Source organism: Pelmatolapia mariae, linkage group LG6, assembly GCF_036321145.2.
Source record: "Pelmatolapia mariae isolate MD_Pm_ZW linkage group LG6, Pm_UMD_F_2, whole genome shotgun sequence".
Lineage (NCBI taxonomy): Eukaryota > Metazoa > Chordata > Actinopteri > Cichliformes > Cichlidae > Pelmatolapia > Pelmatolapia mariae.
In genome coordinates, this window is record NC_086232.1 from 8,338,768 (window position 1) to 8,359,125 (window position 20,358).

Here is a 20,358-nt window from a genome sequence, read left to right on the forward strand (position 1 = left end):
TATGCTATAGCTGTTCTACAGAGTTTTCTCACTGTCTGCATGTTTGTTCTGCTTTTACGTGGTTTCACAACTCGGCTGTGAACAGAGAGGAGAGAAAAGCACATTGTGTCGTTTTCCTTCACAATAATTAAACGACTGCTGTTTGTGTGAAACTGAAGAGTGAACAAAGTCAAAGCTCAGTATAGATTCATTTTAACATTAGAAACAAACTATTTATAAGAGTGTAAATATCCATCCATCCATTGTCTTCTACGTCTACAATTCAGGGTCAAAGGGCAGTGCTATCTATGGTAAATGGCCTGTATTTGTATAGCGCTTTACTAGTCCCAAAGGACCCCAAAGCGCTTTACAAATCCAGTCATCCATCCATTCACACACACATTCACACACTGGTGATGGCAAGCTACATTGTAGCCACAGCCACCCTGGGGCGCACTGACAGTATCACTATTGAAGGTCACCAGTCTGTTGCAGGCCTAACACAGAGAGACGGGCAGCCTTTCATACTCACACCTATCAGCAAATTTAGGATCACAGGTAACCTAAACCCACTAACTGGTTGTCTTTGGACTGTGGGAGGAAGCAGGAGTACCTGCAGAGAACTCATGGAGGCACAGGAAGAACAAGGCAAGGCAAGTTTATTTATATAGCACAATTCAACAGCAAGGTGATTCAAAGTGCTTTACAGAGACATTAAAAAACAAAAACAAATAAAAAGCATGATTTAAAATGGGAAAAAAGAAAGGAACAGTAGATAAAATCAGTAGTTAAAATTTAAGTTTTGAAATTTAAGCTTAAAAGTGTGGATTTGGTGTTTTATTCAAATGCAGCTGAGAACAGGTGAGTCTTCAACCTGGATATAAATAAACTGAGTGTTTCAGCTGATCTGAGGCTTTCTGGGAGTTTGTTCCAGATATATGGAGCATAAAAGCTGAATGCAGCTTCTCCATGTCTGGTTCTGACTCTGGGAACTGATAAAAAAAATGCATCCAGATGAGCTGAGGGATCTGGAAGGTTCATACTGGGTCAGGAGGTCACTGATGTATTTTGGTCCTAAACCATTCAGAGCTTTATAGACCAGCATCAGAACTTTAAAGTCTATCCTCTGACGGACAGGCAGCCAGTGTAAACATGCAAACTCGACACAAAAAGGCCCTGACAGGACCTTCTTGTTGTGAGGCAAGAGTGCTAACATGTAATATGTGTAACATGAGTCTCTATTCTTTCGGTGATAACCACAGGCTGTCTCAGTGACAAGCATTTACTTGTCAGTTCACAGTCACTGTGTTACAGCCACCTTCTGTCAGCTCTGCTCCTCATCACACAAACACTCCTGGTCCCAGTGACTCAGACTCCTCTGGCACTGCCCCTGAACTCTCTACTCCACCCCTCCCCCTCCCCTCCTGTGGTCTGTGGGTGTGGTTTGTGGCTCACATAAACTACACCCAGCCACCACAGTCTATGTTATGAATATTTTTAGTAGCCCTTTCTGTCCTCTGTGGGTACACCAATAGGAAATGTGATGATCAGATCTGTTATAGTAGCAAAATTGTTGTAATTCCACGCCACACAAAAAAAGTGGCTACCTACTTGTTTAGAGACTAAAGGTGTGAGCGAAAATGTGGAAAGAGGTAGAGAGAGGTAGGGAAAAAATAACAACATGTACAAGAATTAGATTCGGCTGTGTGGCACTGTTTTATCCTTCCAGCCAACAAGTATGAATAACAGCATGTAGCAGAGATTGAAAAAATCACTCTTCAAAGAAAAGGAGATAAACACAACACGGTGCCAGGAATAAAAGTCTAAACAGAGGCACATTGTGGACACGATGTGGATTCTATCAAGCTGCTAGACAGTTTGAAGTTAACAGAAAACTTCAACAGCAGTTGGCGTGCCTTCAAGCAATGAGTCCAGCTGTAGTATTTGAAACCAAGCCAGTGTGATTACAATTGCTGGACTTCAAGCTATCATATTGTAAAACACATTTGTTTATGACGAGCTGGGCGATAATGAGAAGTTTGACAGAGTTATTGAAAAGTTTGAGGCTGAACTGATGTTGAAGGAGCTACAAAGATCAAGCATGTGAGTTGTCACAGCAGCATGTTAAGACATTTAGTGAAATGGGCGCTAATGCAGTCAGTGACTGTGCTACTGTGGGAGCAGTTTCAAATCAGACAGGGAAACACATACAGCCACAATCTTACCAAATACTTAAGCATGAAGAAATAACCAGTGAAATGGCACCAGATACTTCACAAGGTTAAAGCTGAATGAAAGCAGCTGAATGAAAGCAGCACCAAACACTGTACCTTCAATAAACCATTTGGCAGATACTGTTTCCTGAGACTACCAATGGAACATATAATAGAAGGACTCTAAGGTGTCTGAATTTATGTGAATGCCATAATTATCTGGGGCTGTAAGTGCAAGAACAAAAGAGGAGAGACTGATCAGGGTGTTTGAGCAGGACTTAAGCTCAACAAGAGCAAATGTTGGTTTGCAGTGCAAGAAATTGTGTTTTTGGGAGACAAGCTTTCAGCACAAGGAGTTCAGCCTCATCAAGAAAATAATCGAGGCAGTACTGGACATAAAGATCCACAGACAAGACAGGAGTGCTTCACTGTTATGCTTGTGCCATTTGCCATATTGTTTTGTGTTTGTTGTTTCAGTGATATATATGTTTAAAAACAACCTAAAAAAGTGAGTATGTGATCTTCTTCTCATTGTTATCATCTTCAAAGATAAGGAGATAAACAAAACAAGGATGACAAAATATGTGGACCAAAATTTCACACTTCAAACAAACATAAGTGTGTGATGGAGAGACAGGAAGATGGCAAACAGTTCACTAAAAGTTCAGAAAACAAAAAGACACAAACAAACAGGAAAACTTGTTAGAACAGATAATGAGACAGAAAGTTATTGCAAATAAATAAACAGGCAAAGACTGAATGTCGTGTTTATACAGAGGAACTAATGAGGTGAATGTGAACAGGTGAGCAGGAAGGAAGAGAAGCTGAAACATCTAGAAATAATAAATAATAAAAAATTACACCATAACTATTTATTTCTATGAATATAAATCAGTGATCTTGTCATTGCTCAGTTTGATGTCTCTTTGTCTTTGAACTCATTGTTAACTGAAGGTTTTAACAGTGATTGTGGTTTCTGATGTGCTCTGTGTTACAGTGGTACAGAGTCAGGATGGCTGGGGAGTGACTTACACTTCTACTCAGATCTGTGCTGTGAAAGGATCAACAGTGGAAATAAAATGCAGATACACATACCCATCCTGGATATATGATCAAACTTATAAAACTTATCAAACTACTAAAGTTCAAAAGAAATTGTGGTTTACTAAAATAACTGATGGTGAACCTGTGGATCTGAAATCAGACTCAGACTACACAGGACGAGTGGAGTATCGTTTTAATCAGAAGGACTGCACTCTGAGAATCACAGAGCTGAGACAGAGCGACTCAGCTGTGTACAAGTTCAGATTCATAACAAACCAACAAGGAGGGAGCTATACTGGTTCAGCTGGAGTCACTTTGACTGTCACAGGTTTTATTTGAATTCATTATTTGCTTCCAGATACAGTTTGCACATATTTTAAGAACATAAACTGAATTTGTGTTGTTTCCTCATGTGTGCAGATCTCCAGGTGCAGGTGATCACATCACAGCACCAACAGGATGGTACCCAGGTACAGCTGAAATGTCACAGCAGCTGTCTGCCTGATCGTCCTTCCTATGTGTGGATGAAGAATGGGCTGGTCACTCTGAGAGAAACATCTTCTACTCTTCTGTATTTGTTATTTCCTGAAGACAACATTTCCTGTGCTCTAAAAGGACACGAGGAGTTTCCCTCTCCATCAGTGTGTGAGTTTATTCAACAGGCTTTACTAACATGTGGAGCCTGAACATGTGATCCTGCATGTTAACTCCATGTAACTCTGGGCTTCTTGTTGATTCAAAGTGCTGCTGTTTTAAAAAGAGGAAGTTTTATTGATGATTGGCTCTGAGATATCCAGGAATGTTCACAGGATTCAAACCATCAATAATCCAGATTTCTCCACACAGAAATATATCTTACCTCGAGTGTGGCCATAAGTTTGTGTCTCCTCACAATCACATTTTCTCAAACACATGTAGCACCCAACTCAAGTAGCTCAGGATTAACTCTCGGTTAAGGTGGTGATAGTACTATGAGCGGGGCCCTGGGTACGTTACTTAATTTTACTAGTAAACAGGAGAAACAATAATTAACCAGTTTTAACCTTTCTACTTAGAAGTCTTAATATTGGCAGTGCCTCCACTTAGTGAAAATAATATGAGTTCTGTTTAGTCTTCACTAAGAATAATGAATTTATCTAACATGTTAAACCTCTTTTTACCTTTTTAGTAAACATTATCACTTATAAACTCTGTAAATAATAATTATGACACAACACAAAACTTCAAATTCAAAATGTGAAATTTAGTCAAAATAAAGTATGATTTAAATAAAAAAAAATACAATATTCCAAGTTCTGAAGTGTTTCCTTACAATTCCATTGGATGGTTTTTCTTCACAACTCACAGTCAGTGTTTTAGAAAACACATTTATCCAAAATACTCCCCTATAAGTTCAGTTCAACTTTGTAACCTTTGTGAGCTCATTTACTGAAACCGTTGCAGGCCTGATCGTTGCTCAGATTCGTTGGGCCAGAAAACACAAATGGCCACTTCACTTGTTAAACAAGCAGAAAACAAAACGCACGTGCTCAGGTCTACTCACAAATCCTTTGGGCTAAGTGTGAGGGCAAGCTGAGGGGCAGGCTTGGTTTGTGACCATGCGGCCTCCACTCAGCAACGTGGTTGGAATTAGCGGCATACCCGGGCTGCTAAGTACAGTGGGTCGAACCCACGGAAATCTTATCCACAGCAGAAGGGTCCAGAGAATTCCTCTCGGTCCATCATCACAGGGTAAAACAGTCCATAACAGGAACGTAGACTCACCTCACTTAGATCCCGCCTTCCTTACGTCTGGTTGGACAATAGGTTTACATCAACCAATGGGATAAAAGAAAATACAAGATTGACAACCTAAAATGAACTTGTAAAAGAACTTGCAGCAAATACAAAGTTTTCCTTGTTTCACATTAGATAACAAACCTTTGGTTTTCTTGTAACTTATAACTCCATGAACACTTAAATTATGATTGATTTCTATTTATTGTGATTTTAACCATGTTTTTAATGCATTTGAACTCTTTTTTTTTGTTTTTAAACACATATATGAAATATTTACAGTAAAGTCTTTACATGACAATATTTATATCCTTTTAACCTGTAGGGTCTAAAATAGATATTTGAGACCAGGTTACACCCTCCCTGTCTAAAACATTTAGATGTCCTCATCTAACGCAGGATTTTAGACTTTTTAGGCTCAGAGTAGTGCCTTGGGTGTTTAGAGTGTTTTACATGATGGTTTTTATCTCTGGTGCTACTGTGGTTCAACTGTATAAGCATGCCTTGGTGTACAATAGTCACAGGTTCCTCAGACTGCGTTCCAGGTTTGTCATAGGTCAAACGGATTACTGGTTTCACCTCTCGCATTGACTTTCAAGTTTTAGGTCTTGTGGGAGTCCTCAACTCCACCTCGGTGTCTGCAGCCGTATCACTGGTATCTCCTTCCACATTTGATGGCTGGCATTCCTCTTCATGATAACTTTCAGAAGGTCCTTCCTCCAATTCCGGTTCACTCTCAGATGAGGGGGAATTATCAGAGGGAAGAGGTTCTGTGTTAGGTCTGTCTGGCCTGAATTCATGTCTCTGAATATGGTCACTGGTAATGGTGGGGTACTTGTAGACATACTCATTCTCAGATTCTGAGTCTGGCAAGACATCAGATAATCGATCTTCTTGGTCCCGTATCTGACGTCTGCTGGCATGTCATCTTCTGGTAACTGGTGTTCTTACTCTTTCAGGTGAAACTGAGTTATCTGCGATTCTGACAAGATAACCGATTGGTAGCAGATGGTCTCTGTGTAGAGTTTTGACACCTCCAGATCCTTGTACCGGTTTTACCTTGTACACAGGTAGGTTCGGCAGCTGTGTGACGACAATGTAAGGTATTGACTTCCATCAGTCTTGCAGTTTGTGTTTACCGGTAAGGCCAACGTTTCTTATCAGGACTCTGTCTCCTTCTTGTAAAGGTTGGTCTCTTACTCTTTGGTCATAACGTGACTTGTTTCTCAAATAGTTCTTTGTTGCATTCTCAGTAGCTAGATGGTATGCTTGTTTGAGTTCTTTCCTCATTTTGTCGACGTACTGCAGGTGAGTCATCTCTGCGTCATCTTCAAGAACAGCACCAAAGCAAATGTCAATGGGTAATCTGGCATTACGTCCAAACATCAAATAGTATGGAGAATATCCAGTAGACTCATTTTTAGAGCAGTTATAGGCATGTACTAACTGGCTGATGTGCTGACTCCAGTTTTGTTTCTGTACATTTTCAAGAGTTCCAAGCATTGATAGCAAGGTTCTGTTGAAACGTTCCGGCAGAGCATCTCCTTGCGGATGATATGGTGAAGTACGTGATTTTCGGATACCTAGCATAGACAAGAGCTCTTTGATAAGGCGGCTTTCAAAGTCTCGACCTTGATCTGAGTGTATCCGGGCAGGTAATCCGTAATGCACAAAGTATTTCTCCCATAATACTTTTGCAACTGTGACTGACTTTTGGTCTTTTGTAGGGAATGCTTGGGCGTACCTTGTGTAATGATCGGTCACTACTAATACATTAGCAACTCCTTTGTTATCTGGTTCAATCTGGAGAAAGTCAATACAGACTAGATCTAAAGGACCGTTGCTAGTGATTTGACTGAGTGGAGACGACCGTTGTGGGAGAGTTTTGCGAGAGACACAACGTCCACACGTTTTGATGTACTGGTGTACATCAGCATTCATGCGTGGCCAATAGAAACGGTCTTTGAGGAGTTCTGTTGTCTTCTCGACTCCTAGATGTCCACATTCATCATGTAGTGATCTCATTACACTTGTTCTGTATCGGTCTGGTAAAACCAGTTGTTTGTGAACTATGCCATTGGCCAGTTTTCTCTGTCGATATAGTATTTTGTCTCTCAGTTCAAGTTTCCCACTCTCACGAATTAACAAAGACATATCAGGTGGTTGATTTTTGGATGTGACAAGTTGCTTTCCAGTTTGGATGGCTTGTTTGACTGGTCCAATGACGGGGTCCAGATCTTGAGCGACTTGTAAGTCTGTAGGAGTCAATTGATCTTCCAAAGTTGCTTTTAGGTTTACTGGAAGAACGTAAGCTTCTGGAATCACCGATGTAGGAACTCCAAGTTGGTCTACTAGCCTGACAGGGGACTTAGTAGCTTCATAGATAGATTCCTTTTTACAGATGGCTTTTATGGCAGATTGTGGAACATCTGTCCAGTCAGTGTCATTGGTGTGTTGTCGGGACAATAGATCTGCGACCAGGACGATATTGGATGTTGAAATCGTACATGGCTAAAGCTGCAAGCCAACGATGTCCAACAGCATTTAGCTTTGCAGTGGTCAACACGTAGGTTAGGGGATTGTTGTCGGTTCTAACCGTGAACTTAGCTCCATAAAGATAGTCATGAAATTTATCCACGACCGCCCACTTTAGTGTTAAGAACTCAAGTTGATGAACCGGATAGTTTCGTTCTGAGTCACTGATCTTTCGGCTAGCAAAAGCAACAGGCTTAAGGCCCTCAGGATACTCTTGATTGAGCACGGCACCTAAACCGTTCAGGCTAGCGTCCACATGTAGGACATAAGGTTTGGTGGAGTCTGCGAATGCCAAAACAGGGGCATTGGTCAGACATTCAATGATTTTTCTGAATGGTCTTGACAGTGCTGGTCCCATTGCTCTTTGAACGGCTCAGAAGGTTTGAGGTAGGTTTTGGTTGGGTCTTTGGTTTGAGCTCGCTTGTTTTTCTGAGTAGGTGGATAACCTTTGGTAAGCTCAGTTAATGGGCGGACTATGCTTGAATAATTTGCAATAAATCTGCGATAATACCCACAGAAACCAAGGAATGAGCGAAGGGATTTCAGATCTGTTGGCTCAGGCCAGTTCCTGACAACCTCGACTTTTTCTGGATCGGTGGCTATACCATCTTTTGAGACAATATGACCAACATATTTGACTTGGGACTGACAGAACTGACATTTGTCAAGCGACACTTTCAGACCAAACTCCTCAAGGCGATCTAAGACTTTAAGGAGACGTTGCTCATGCTCTTCGAGTGTTCTACCAAAGACGATTATGTCGTCAAGGTACACTAGGACTTGGAGAAGGTGCATATCACCCATGGCCTTCTCCATGAGCCGCTGAAAAGTGGCTGGGGCTCCTGTGATGCCTTGTGGCATTCGTTCAAATTGGTAGAACCCTAGGGGGCAGATAAATGCAGTCTTTTCCTTATCTTGCTCGGACATGGCAATTTGGTAGTACCCACTCCTAAGATCGAGGACTGAGAACCATTTGCTGCCTGTAAGACAATCTAAGGCGTCGTCAATACGAGGGATGGTATACTGGTTGGAAATGGTACGACTGTTCAAAGTTCTGTAGTCAATGCAGATTCTGATGGAGCCATTCTTTTTGCGCACTACAACAATAGGTGATGCGAATGGGCTACGAGACTCTTTGATAATGCCTGCAGCTAACAGCTGCTGTAGGTGTTGTCGTACATCGTCAATATCAGCCGGAGCTAAACGACGTGAATGCTCTCTGGAGGGGGTAGAGTTGCTAAGGTGGATGTTATGTTCTACATCTTTAGCTAACCCCACATCCCATTCATCTAGAGAGAAAACATTATGTCTCTGAGCTAGCTTTTGCTGTAGTCTTCTCCTGTAGGAGCAGGAGAGTCACCAAAATCAAAGAGTTCGGGAGCTACGGTACTAGCTTCAGACTCTAAAACTTTAGGGTCGGTGACTACGTCTACTGCATGCATCTCGGCAATGACTGTGCTGACTTGGATAGAGGTAGGTTTCTCCGACTAATAGAACGATGAAACTGTTCTCATCCATGTCACTTTCACGGAGAACACCTGGCTGGACCAACACGCCGGATGGGAGTTGGGGCATGGCAGGTGCTTCAACCAAAATAACATCTTGGGGTTTAGTTCTTTTCTGCTCTACTTTACACGTGGCATAACATTTTTTCCCGGGAGCAATGGTAAGTGGCCCTGGACCTTGCCATTTCACTTGCCCTATGGGATCGTCGGCTGCATGGGACCTTAAGGACTGAGTTTGGATTTGGTCATAAACTGCCTGTATCCTCATGGAGCTGACTTTGTTCTCACTACCGCTATCTCTGCACAGCTGAAATAGGCGACTGAACAGAAAAGCGTTGGTACCAACCACTACAGGGGTTTCATGACCTTGTGGGGGCTCAGGACAGATGAGAGCGAGGACATATAGAGTACCCTTGACACCTGCTACATCCTCAGGGAACTCTATCTCTACTACTACATACCCATGGTAAGGATAGGACTCAGCTGATAGGCCCCAGATGGCTAGACTGGAAATGGGCTGTATAGGGACTGTTGGTATGTTGGCTCTATACCAATCCTCAAAGATAATGGTCACTGTTGACCCTGAATCCATAAGACCATGGCATGAGATGTTATTGATCTTGATAGGAGCTATGGATGACGGACCGATAAGCCCTTCCGGTATGTTGACACTTTGAGTTGGAACATTGGTAGTATTAACTCGAGCAACACACTGATCTTGAGTGTCTGTACTTTGACTTTGTCCATGTGGGCTTCCATGCACTTGCTGAATAAGCTTTTTGATCACCTTTTGAGCATTCTCCGGAGCTGTACATTTGGTTGCAAAATGGCCATTTTCTCCACATCTGTAGCAGAAATTATCTGACTCTTTACTACTCTTTGGCTTAAAGGTAGATGATTTTGGACTGAAGTCTGCTTTGAACTTAGAATACTGGCCTCTCTCTTTCGCATAATGTTGTGGCTTTACTGACATTACACTTAACTGTGTTTTCAGCTCTTTGACTTCTTTTCTTAACTTTTCTTCCGGCATGATGGCGCCTGTGTTTGGCTTCGCCGCTGCCGGGTGTAGCTGGTCTCGCTCTATTGTCATGTTTTTTCTTTTTACTCTGCTGTTTTTTAACTGTTTTAATCATGTATTGGCTGCCTTGGTCTACGATCGTCCGACGCTGCTATCCATCCGGTCGTCAATGACGGCCAAAGATGTTTTTTCTTTTTCCTTTCGTGGGACTTTCCATTCTCCACATTTTTCTCCGCACTCTTTTGGTACCTTCCACCCTCTGCCTGTGACTGGATCTTCGACCAGCGTTTTCAGCGTTCCCCGTAGACGACGGAGAAAAAGAGGAAAGAGATCGGGCATCCAGGTGAAGTTTAGGCTTCTCTGGCGGCGGGGGCTGATTGGAAAGCGATGTCGAGCTTTTTCTGTCGCCTACGCACATGACAGCTACATGGAGAGGATTCTGTCTACCAAGGCCCTACTAGGATACAGGGGGCCTGGCTCTCTGAGGTCGTGTTATCTCAGAAGGGTTTATCCAGACTCTCCTGCCGACTGGTTTTTCATCCCCTCGGTGAGTGGAATATATGAACGTGAAGGCTCTGATCCCGTTCTTTGACGAATAAATCGTTTGTGCTTAACGATTTTATTGTTTCTAAAAATCTGGACTTCCTGTTCTTGACTGAGACTTGGCAACGGGGGTCGGATTATTCGTCTACTATTGAAATGTGCCCAAATGGCTTCTCTGTCATTAGCCAGCCACGAGGATCTGGTCGTGGAGGAGGCCTTGCGGTGGCATTCCGGAGCCGTTTTAATTGCCGTTTAGTGAAAATTGGACACTTTCTGTCTTTTGAACTACAGCTCATCAAAATCGGAAAGAAGGATCCTTTCTACTGTGCGTTGGTTTATCGCCCTCCTGGCCCAAACAGTTCGTTTTTAGCCGAGTTTAGTGATTTTCTGTCCTCTACTATGAGATTGTCTAAACTGCTTCTTGTGGGAGATTTTAATATACATGTTGATGATGAGTCCGACCTCTTTGCTAGGGGTTTTACTAGTATCATGGACTCTTTTCATTTCATCCAACATGTATCGGGCCCTACACATAACAAAGGCCATACATTGGACCTTGTTTTTTCTCTGGGTCTAAATATTGATTATATTTGTTCTAAGGACATTTTTATTTCTGACCATTATTGTGTCTTTTTTAATATGTCCTTTTATGAGCCTATGTCTCCTGTTCATCGGACATTTATTTCCCGCACTTTAAATTCCTCCACTGCACAGAAGTTCTCTGATGCATTTAACTTAACATTATCCCCACAAAACGATGTTGATTCTTCTATGTGTAAGGGGCTACCAGCCCCCCTGCTATGTAGGGGTGTAGGAGTGTACAAGTTGCCCTGAACGACCGAGGGGTGCTGGGATCTGTGTCCTTGACCCCCCTAGTACAATTGACCCCGATACATACTACTGTAGGAATGTTGTCACCTGTCTGGCGGCTGCTGGCACAGAAGAGGGGCTCCAGGATTCAATCTTGAGAAACGATGCCTGCCTGGAGTATACTATACTATCAGACATAAACACAGCCTAGTCTACCTTCCCTCTGATTTTCTGTACCCCAACCAGACAGCTAGGGTGCCCCTACTCCAAGGCAACTTGGTTAGACAAAAACATGAAACGGTCTCTTCTAAGCAATGTTAAACTTTAATTTGCTCAGATGGCCCTTTGAACTTTACCATCCATCAGTTACGATGGGCCCTGAAAATCATGGATGGCAAGAAACAAAAATACAAAAGAAATAAAAAGACATCAGGTTCAACGAATGAAACAGGCAATTGTGACCCCACTGTTGTAAAACCCTTGGTTTACACTAGCCACAGACGGGGATCCAAAAATCACAAAACAAACAAAATAATGAAATTAAACAAAGAAATTCTCTTCTCTAGAATGATTAACACTGTATCACAAACATAACACAATTTACAATGTTCACAGGGTAATAGTCCCAGTTCCTACGAGTCAGTCCCAACAAAATGTCCTTTGACTATGCAACCGTATACAGTCTTTTTTTGAAGGTGTAACTGTAGTGAACAGGAGCTGACTGCAGGGTCCCAGTCCGTTAAGCTGACCAAAGTTACAGCAGCCGGAGTGAGCAATCCAGTCTCAGGTTCACAAAAGCAAGGAAAATAGAAACCGTACCTTTGTCTCTCGGCGACAGTGCGTGGGAAAAGCACTGGGCTCCGAAAAGGCGACACTTTCACATACAGCGTAACCAGGAGGATGAACAACCAGGACGTCGTCTAGATGGCAGGGTAACCTATTCCTTGATGATCCACTTTGTCCTCGACGTCGGGTCCGTAAAATGCATCCAACCTCAGGCTAGCAACGGGCAACATTAAGTGTCGTGGCTAAAGTCCTCCCATCGGCTCGTCAGCTCCCAGCGAGACGGCTAACTATACTCCCTCGCTCCGAACGTTCACTTAACGGCCAAACCCAGCCTAATCCAACTGGAAACGGTGGAGGTCTTAACGAAAAGCGCAGCTGGAGTTAGCTCTCGCTCCAACTCCCTGTCCCCACGCTATCTACCTCGACGGTGGCCTGCAGCAACACCAGTTGCGGCTCGCGGCTACACAAGCCAGGCTTTGCACACGGAGCGAAACTCCGTCTAAGCTTGCTGCAGTCGCGACTTCTGCTTCACTGACCTCACGGATACCCCTTTTGGGCTCAGTCGAACCGTGAGGCTTTCTTAATGTGGCTGGCCGTGGCAACACGCGGGAGACGGCTACTTCTCCTCTCCTCGGCTCCACATGTACACACCCGAGCGCGCGCACGGCTTCTCTGACTTCTCTTTTATTTTTCTCCTGCCTTACCCAGACAGGCCACTTGAGGCACTATATGGCAGCTACGACCATCTACATGCATGTGCCCCTACATATGGATCTATTCAACTGTCATTGTCTTTCGATCTTAGATGAAATCTGTCCGCTTAAAATGAGACCTGTGCTTGTTTCCAAGTCTGTACCCTGGTTAAATGACAACATTCGTCTTATAAAACGTAACTGTCGTAAAGCTGAGCGGTTATGGAGGAAAATCCACTTAAATGTTCATCTTCATTATTTAAAGGATCTTTTAGTCTCCTTTAACAATGCTATTAGAGTTGCGAGGGCTGCTTATTTTTCTCAGTTGGTTGCTAAGAGCAGAGGTAATCCTAAAGTTTTATTTGATACTATTACTAACATTATTACTCCTGCTCCACCTGCCGCTATTATTTCTTCTGTTGAAGATTGTGAAACTTTTCTTGCTTTCTTTTTAGAAAAAATTAGCAACATAAGAAAAAACTTGTCTTTTTCAGCGTCTGCGCTGTCAGTTCCCACGCCAGCTCGGCCTGTTGTCTTAGAAGATTTCTCACCTATTTCACTACCAGAGCTGGGAAAAATAGTTAGTGCAACAAAACTATCCTCTTGCTCACTTGATTTCTTACCTGCATCATTATTCAAAAATGTCTTTTACTCTACTGGTTCCTGTATTCTTACTATAATTAATACCTCCTTGGCTTCGGGCATAGTACCTGCCTATTTTAAAAATGCTGTTATTCACCCCTTGTTAAAAAAGCCTATGCTGGACCCATCTCTTACTAGCAATTATAGACCGATCTCAAAAATTCCGTTAATTGCGAAGATTCTAGAGAAGATTGTGGCTAAGCAGCTTACAGCAGTTTTGGATAAATACAGTATTTTCGACAAATTTCAATCAGGCTTTCCACTGAAACAGCCCTTCTTAGAGTTTCTAATGACATTTTGTTACAAAGTGATGCAGGTAAATGTTCTGTTCTCTTAATGTTGGATCTTACGTCGGCCTTTGATACTGTTGACCACTATATTTTACTTAACAGGCTGAAATACTGGGTCGGTGTCTCTGGGACTGCATTGAAATGGTTCTCCTCGTATCTCTCTGAACGATTTTCTTCTGTAGCAGTTTCTAAGTATAGATCATCTCCTGCGTCCCTGTCTTTCGGTGTGCCACAAGGCTCTGTGCTAGGGCCACTACTGTTCCTAGTTTACTTACTCCCTCTCCAGCACATTTTGAGCCCTTTTGAGGATATTTGTTACCATTGTTATGCGGACGATATCCAACTCTATATATCTTTTAAACCTGAAGAGGCTTCTAAGCTGCAGCTCTTAAATGTGTGCCTGGAAGCCATTAAAGGCTGGTTGGCGGAAAACTTCCTCCAACTAAACGAAAATAAAACCGAAGTTCTCTTATGTGCCCCAGATAGACATATACCCAGTATAATGAATGCTCTTGGTCCTCTTTCAACGTTTGTAAAACCATCTGTCAGGAACTTAGGGATTATCCTTAATCCTGCTCTTACGTTAGATAGTCATGTTAAATCTCTTGTTCGGTCTTGCTTTTATCATCTAAGAAATATTTCTAAATTGAGCTCTATAATATCCTATACCGAACTGGAGATTGTTATTCATGCTTTTATCTCTTCACGATTGGACTATTGCAATTCCCTGTTTACTTGTCTAAACAAAGGTTCTTTGGAGCGTCTGCAGATCGTTCAGAATGCTGCAGCAAGACTTTTGACGAAAGCTTCTAAATATTCACATATAACACCGTTGCTTATGCAGTTACATTGGCTTCCCGTCGAATTTAGAGTCCATTTTAAGATTCTGGTTCTAACTTTTAAGGCTCTTCAACAACAGGCACCACCATATATTATTGAACTCTTACAGCCCTATGCCCCTAGTAGGTCTCTGAGGTCGAGTAGTCAGGGCCTACTTGTCATCCAGAATACGAGACTGAAAACTAGGGGTGATAGAGCTTTTGCTACTGTGGCCGCCAGACTGTGGAATTCCCTTCCTCTGGACTTACGATCTGCTGATTCATTGATTACTTTTAAAAAACAGTTAAAAACACATCTTTTTAAAATTGCTTTTTGCTAACTTTGTTTGTATTATGTCTTTTTAATCTGTTATATCTTGTAAAGCACTTTGTGATCTCTATCTAGAAATGTGCTATATAAATAAAATTTTACTTTACTTACTTACTTACTTAACTGTTGCACTTCGTTGCTTGTGTCTGATTTCTCTTTTTTCTTTTCTCTGGACATCTTTTTGTGGCTTGACTCTGTAGAATGAGACTGCTTGTTGAGCTTTTCCAGCTTTTCTTTTAGCTCTTGAATTTTGGACTGAAAATCATGTTGCTGACAGTCTTTGGAGTCTGTTTCACTTGCTACTTGCACTGCATGCACGTACTGTCTCTGTGCTGGTTTTTTGAGTTTTTGTCTTGCGGCTTCACGCTCCTCTTCTTCTCGAATTTCTTTCAGTAGGCTTAAAAATGTTGGAGGATCACTTCGCTTATCTCTTAGACCTAGCTGAAGCAGCATGAAGTCTGATTCAGTGGCACCTTTAATGAGTTGCTCTAGTCTTGCTTTGTTGGCTTCATCCACTTGTAGGCCTCCTTTTTGCACTACTTTGTTCAGTAATCTTTCTAGTCTCAGTAAGAAGTTAGGCAAGCACTCACCTTGTCTTTGATGCATAGCTCTGAATGTGAGATACAATTCCTCACCAGATTCTGAGGTTCCAAAGGTACTTTCCAGTGCCTGTATGTAATCAATATGGTTTGCCATGGGATTAGACATGCGCACTGCTTGAATGATCTCCAGCGCTGGCCCTTTAAGACTCTCAATAATCCTTCTGCGTTTCTCCTTATCTGAGCATTCATACTCATCAGTCATGAACTTTACTTGTTCTAACCAGCTGTCCAAATTGTCTTCACCAGGTGGAGTAGGGTGGACTCCAGAGACGATTCTAAAACGCCGGTATAAATTGCTTTCATTTGGCTTGGACTGCAAAACATCACCTACCGCCCGGATGATTGACTCAGGGTTGCGGTTCCATGAGGTGCTAGGATCACATAGTCTTTTAGCATCCTCCAATGTTTTCCCTTCATCGCGTAGAAATCTGTTCAACTTCTCTGTGAATAGATTGGAGATTGTTTCTTGTTCTGCAACAACTATTTTCCATTTATGGCCTTCTTTAAGGGAGATCACCTCTGGCGGAACTTTGGTAGGATCGACTTCTTCACGGCATTCACATAACATGGTCAGGGTTTGATTATTGGCATCAAACATTTTGCCTCTTACTCTTACCTTGCCCAAGGTTTTTACTTGTTCGAGTGTTTCTTCTACTGTGGATATCTCCTCCGCTTCAGGCACTCCAAGAACTAGAATGGCATGTGCCTGATCAAGCCCTTCACCGCTGCACCAATTTGCAAGATTTGGTTGTGAAACATTGCTTTTAGTGGCCATAGTTTTAACAAGTTACTTTACGTAGGGGGAGGAAAAGAAATTAATTGAAGTTACTTTTTTAAAACCATTGTTACTCTTAGTTACTTTTAAGGTTACAGCAGATTTACTTATAACTTAAAATTGACATAAAACAACAAAGCAATCCCAGCGGTGCCTCCAAATGTGTAGCACCCAACTCAAGTAGCTCAGGATTAACTCTCGGTTAAGGTGGTGATAGTACTATGAGCGGGGCCCTGGGTACGTTACTTAATTTTACTAGTAAACAGGAGAAACAATAATTAACCAGTTTTAACCTTTCTACTTAGAAGTCTTAATATTGGCGGTGCCTCCACTTAGAGAAAATAATATGAGTTCTGTTTAGTCTTCGCTAAGAATAATGAATTTATCTAACATGTTAAACCTCTTTTTACCTTTTTAGTAAACATTATCACTTATAAACTCTGTAAATAATAATTATGACACAACACAAAACTTTAAATTCAAAATGTGAAATTTAGTCAAAATAAAGTATGATTTAAATAAAAAAAATACAATATTCCAAGTTCTGAAGTGTTTCCTTACAATTCAATTGGATGGTTTTTCTTCACAACTCACAGTCAATGTTTTAGAAAACACATTTATCCAAAATACTCCCCTATAAGTTCAGTTCAACTTTGTAACCTTTGTGAGCTCATTTACTGAAACCGTTGCAGGCCTGATCGTTGCTCGGATTCGTTGGGCCAGAAAACACAAATGGCCACTTCACTTGTTAAACAAGCAGAAAACAAAACACACGTGCTCAGGTCTACTCACAAATCCTTTGGGCTAAGTGTGAGGGCAAGCTGAGGGGCAGGCTTGGTTTGTGACCATGCGGCCTCCACTCGGCAACGTGGTTGGAATTAGCAGCATACCCGGTGTTATGTTGTGACAGGGATTTGACCACCAGGGGGCAACAGTTGTTGAAGAGTGTTTCAGTGTGTGTGGCGCATGCCCGGTTCTCGGAATAAAGAAGTAACTCTGAGGTAAACAGGGTCTCTGTGGTTCCTTAGTCCTGGGATATCATATATGGCGACGAGGGTAAAAGCCAAGTGTTGCTGTGAAGTTACGCCGTGATAAGTGACTTATAACGTGAGGTTGGCAAGTGGTACAGCGCTGGCATCTGTTGGAAGCGGAGCGTAACCCTCGGTGAGGAATAATGGCTACCACAGTGGGCTCGGTGGCGCCGTTCGACAGCGAGCTGCAATCCTGGGAGGAATATTGTGAGATTTTGGATTACTTCTTTGTGGAGAATGATATTAAGGAACAGGAGAAGAAGCGAGCGGTACTGTTGAGTTGCGTGGGCGCACAGACTTACGCCCTGATTAGGAACCTACTCAGTCCGGTCAAGCCGGGGGATCGTTCTTATGCTGAGTTGGTGGGATTGTTGAACAACCATTTTCACGCCGAGTGAAACTGTGCAGCGGTGGAAGTTTAACACACGGAATAGAAGGCCGGAGGAAAGTGTGGGCGATTATGTAGCGGAGCTGAGGAAGCTCGCACAGGACTGTAACTTTAGAGATTCCCTGACAGTGATGCTGCGGGATCGTTTAGTATGCGGAATAAGCGACGACAGGATACAGCGCAGATTGTTAGCAGAGGATTCACTAACATTTGAAAAGGCGCTGAAGTTTGCTCAAGCAATGGAGGCTGCTAACAGAGACATTGTGGACTTGAAGGGCATGACGGAACAGTCGCGATTCACTAAAGGATTAGGAGCGGTGAACAAGATGGAGGACGGTGGCTCGACGTCACAACAGGTTGTCAGGAAGTGCTACAGATTTGGAGGTCTGAATCATGTGGCCAAGGACTGCAGATTTGTTTCAGAAAAATGCCACAACTGCGGAAAGGTGGGACACATAAAAAGGGTCTGCCGAATGAAAATGGAACAAAAAGGAGGGCCTGGCAGACAAGGTAAACAAGCCCATTTCTTAGAAGAGGAGAATGTGGAGAGTGAGGAGGAAGGAGCTGAAATGCACCACATAATGACAAGTAGCGTGACTATGTATAATGTGTATGAGGAGATTAGCATCCCAAGGGAGGAACCCATCAGACAGAAGCTAAAAGTAAATGGACAGAATGTGACATTTGAAGTAGACACAGGCTGTGGCTACACTATCATGTCAAAGGAGTCATTTCAAAAGCGTTTTGAAGGCAGTAAGGCACCCAAAGTAAGCAAGTGTGGAATCAAACTGAGAACGTATGGAGGCCACAAGGTACCCGTGCGGGGAGCAGCCAAAGTGCAGGTGGAATTCAGAGACAGTAAAAAAAATACTGGATGTGGTGGTGGTTGAAGGGGCTGGAACTAGTTTGATGGGTCGGGGATGGATTAAGGCCCTTCAATTAGACTGGCAACCTGTACATAAGATAGAAGGCAGAGATGATGCCTTACAGATGATACTGGCCAGACATGAAACAGTGTTTAAGGACGAGTTGGGAATGCTGAAGGGGTTTGCAGCAAAGATACATGTAGTCAGTGATGCCAAACCGTGCTTCTATAAGCCCCGATCAGTTCCGTTTGCTATGAAAAAGAAAGTGGAGCAGGAACTGGAGAGACTGTTGGAGGAGAAGATCATCCAACCAGTGAAATTCTCAGAGTGAAGAATTTGTGGTGACTACAAACTGACTGTTAACAAGGTGTCACCTGTAGAACAATACCCCATTCCAAGAATGGAGGACATGATAGCAGGGCTGGCGGGAGGAGAAAAATACACCAAGCTAGATATGAGTCACGCATATCAACAGGTTGTACTTAATGACGAATCTAGAAAGTATGTCACAGTGAACACACACAGGGGTTTGTTTACATACACCAGGTTGCCATTTGGGGTGAGTTCAAGTCCTGCCATTTTTCAGCGCACCATGGAGAGTGTGCTGCAAGGTCTGACCAATGTCGCAGTGTATCTGGATGACAACATTCTGACGGGAAAGAATGACAAAGAACATCTTCAAACACTGGATGGAGTGCTGCAGCGCTTAGAGGAGGCGGGCCTGCGCTTAAAAAGGAGCAAATGTCAATTCATGGAGAAGGAAGTGACATTTTTAGGACATCGGGTGGATAACACCAGTTTACATCCAGTGCCAGTGTTACGGGTTCGAAATTGAGGACGAGAGTAAAACAATGATAGTCCAGAAGAGGTCGGTCAAACAATTGATTTTAATGAATGCACGCAGCGTGGAGAGGTGCAAACTGCAAAAACATCAGTTGTACATCTCTGCCCAAAATACACTCTAGATTGCTTTTATAACATCAGGGTATTGTAACGCCCCTTCTTGCGTTTACAAGCACATAATTTGCATGTAGAGAACATCCATGTATTTTAAGAGATAACTGCAGACACAGAAGTTCCCCATCCATCCAAATATGGTGAAGATCTCAGGCCTTTGAGGTCCCCATGGACTGGACATCCTTTCGTCACCTGTAACTAAGCAAACTCAAATACCACAAGAAGCTGAATACATTCAGGCCTTTGCTCAGCTACTATTTTACTGTAACCATATACTCAGGCTCTGAGTTATGATATATATATATTAACTCAATCATTTTAAAGTAGTTATAACTGCACCTGTAATAAACATGTTAATATTTGATTATGATAACCCCTGTAATACTAATTATAACATAATTCTCATCTTCCCTCAACAGGATGATGGTTATATACAGTTCAGCAGTGACCTAATTTCTTTAAATATTACAATTCCCTCTCTTGATGTCTCTCCAGAGACATCACCACACCATTTCCTTGTGTCACTCCTCGACCCACTCTGTCACCTCTACATCCATTAATGGCATCATGGGCCCCGAAACCACCATTCCCAGGTCCACTTCCTTCGCTCTGACCCTCTCTAGCCGTCCTCTGACTCAGCAAATCAGAAAACCACCTCATGTCCTCTAGGTGGTCCAGTAATAAAACACCAGCTCCCACTTGAAAACACTTCATGCTTAAGTGGTCTCTGCTCCTTTTCTGGGTCCCTCTCTAGTGG

At 42.6% G+C, this 20,358-nt stretch overlaps 1 protein-coding gene across 1 annotated transcript in view; it reads left to right on the plus strand.

The window, feature by feature from the left end:
* The first annotated feature begins 3,386 nt into the window (after nt 1-3,386).
* Nucleotides 3,387-20,358, plus strand: part of LOC134628431 (B-cell receptor CD22-like) — a 29,832-nt gene continuing 12,860 nt past the window's right edge. Inside the window, exons 1-2 of the mRNA XM_063475106.1 lie at nt 3,387-3,564; nt 3,657-3,881. Of these exons, the coding sequence (XP_063331176.1) occupies nt 3,761-3,881 (121 nt within the window). The 5' untranslated portion in view covers nt 3,387-3,564; nt 3,657-3,760. The remainder of the gene's footprint in view (nt 3,565-3,656; nt 3,882-20,358) is intronic.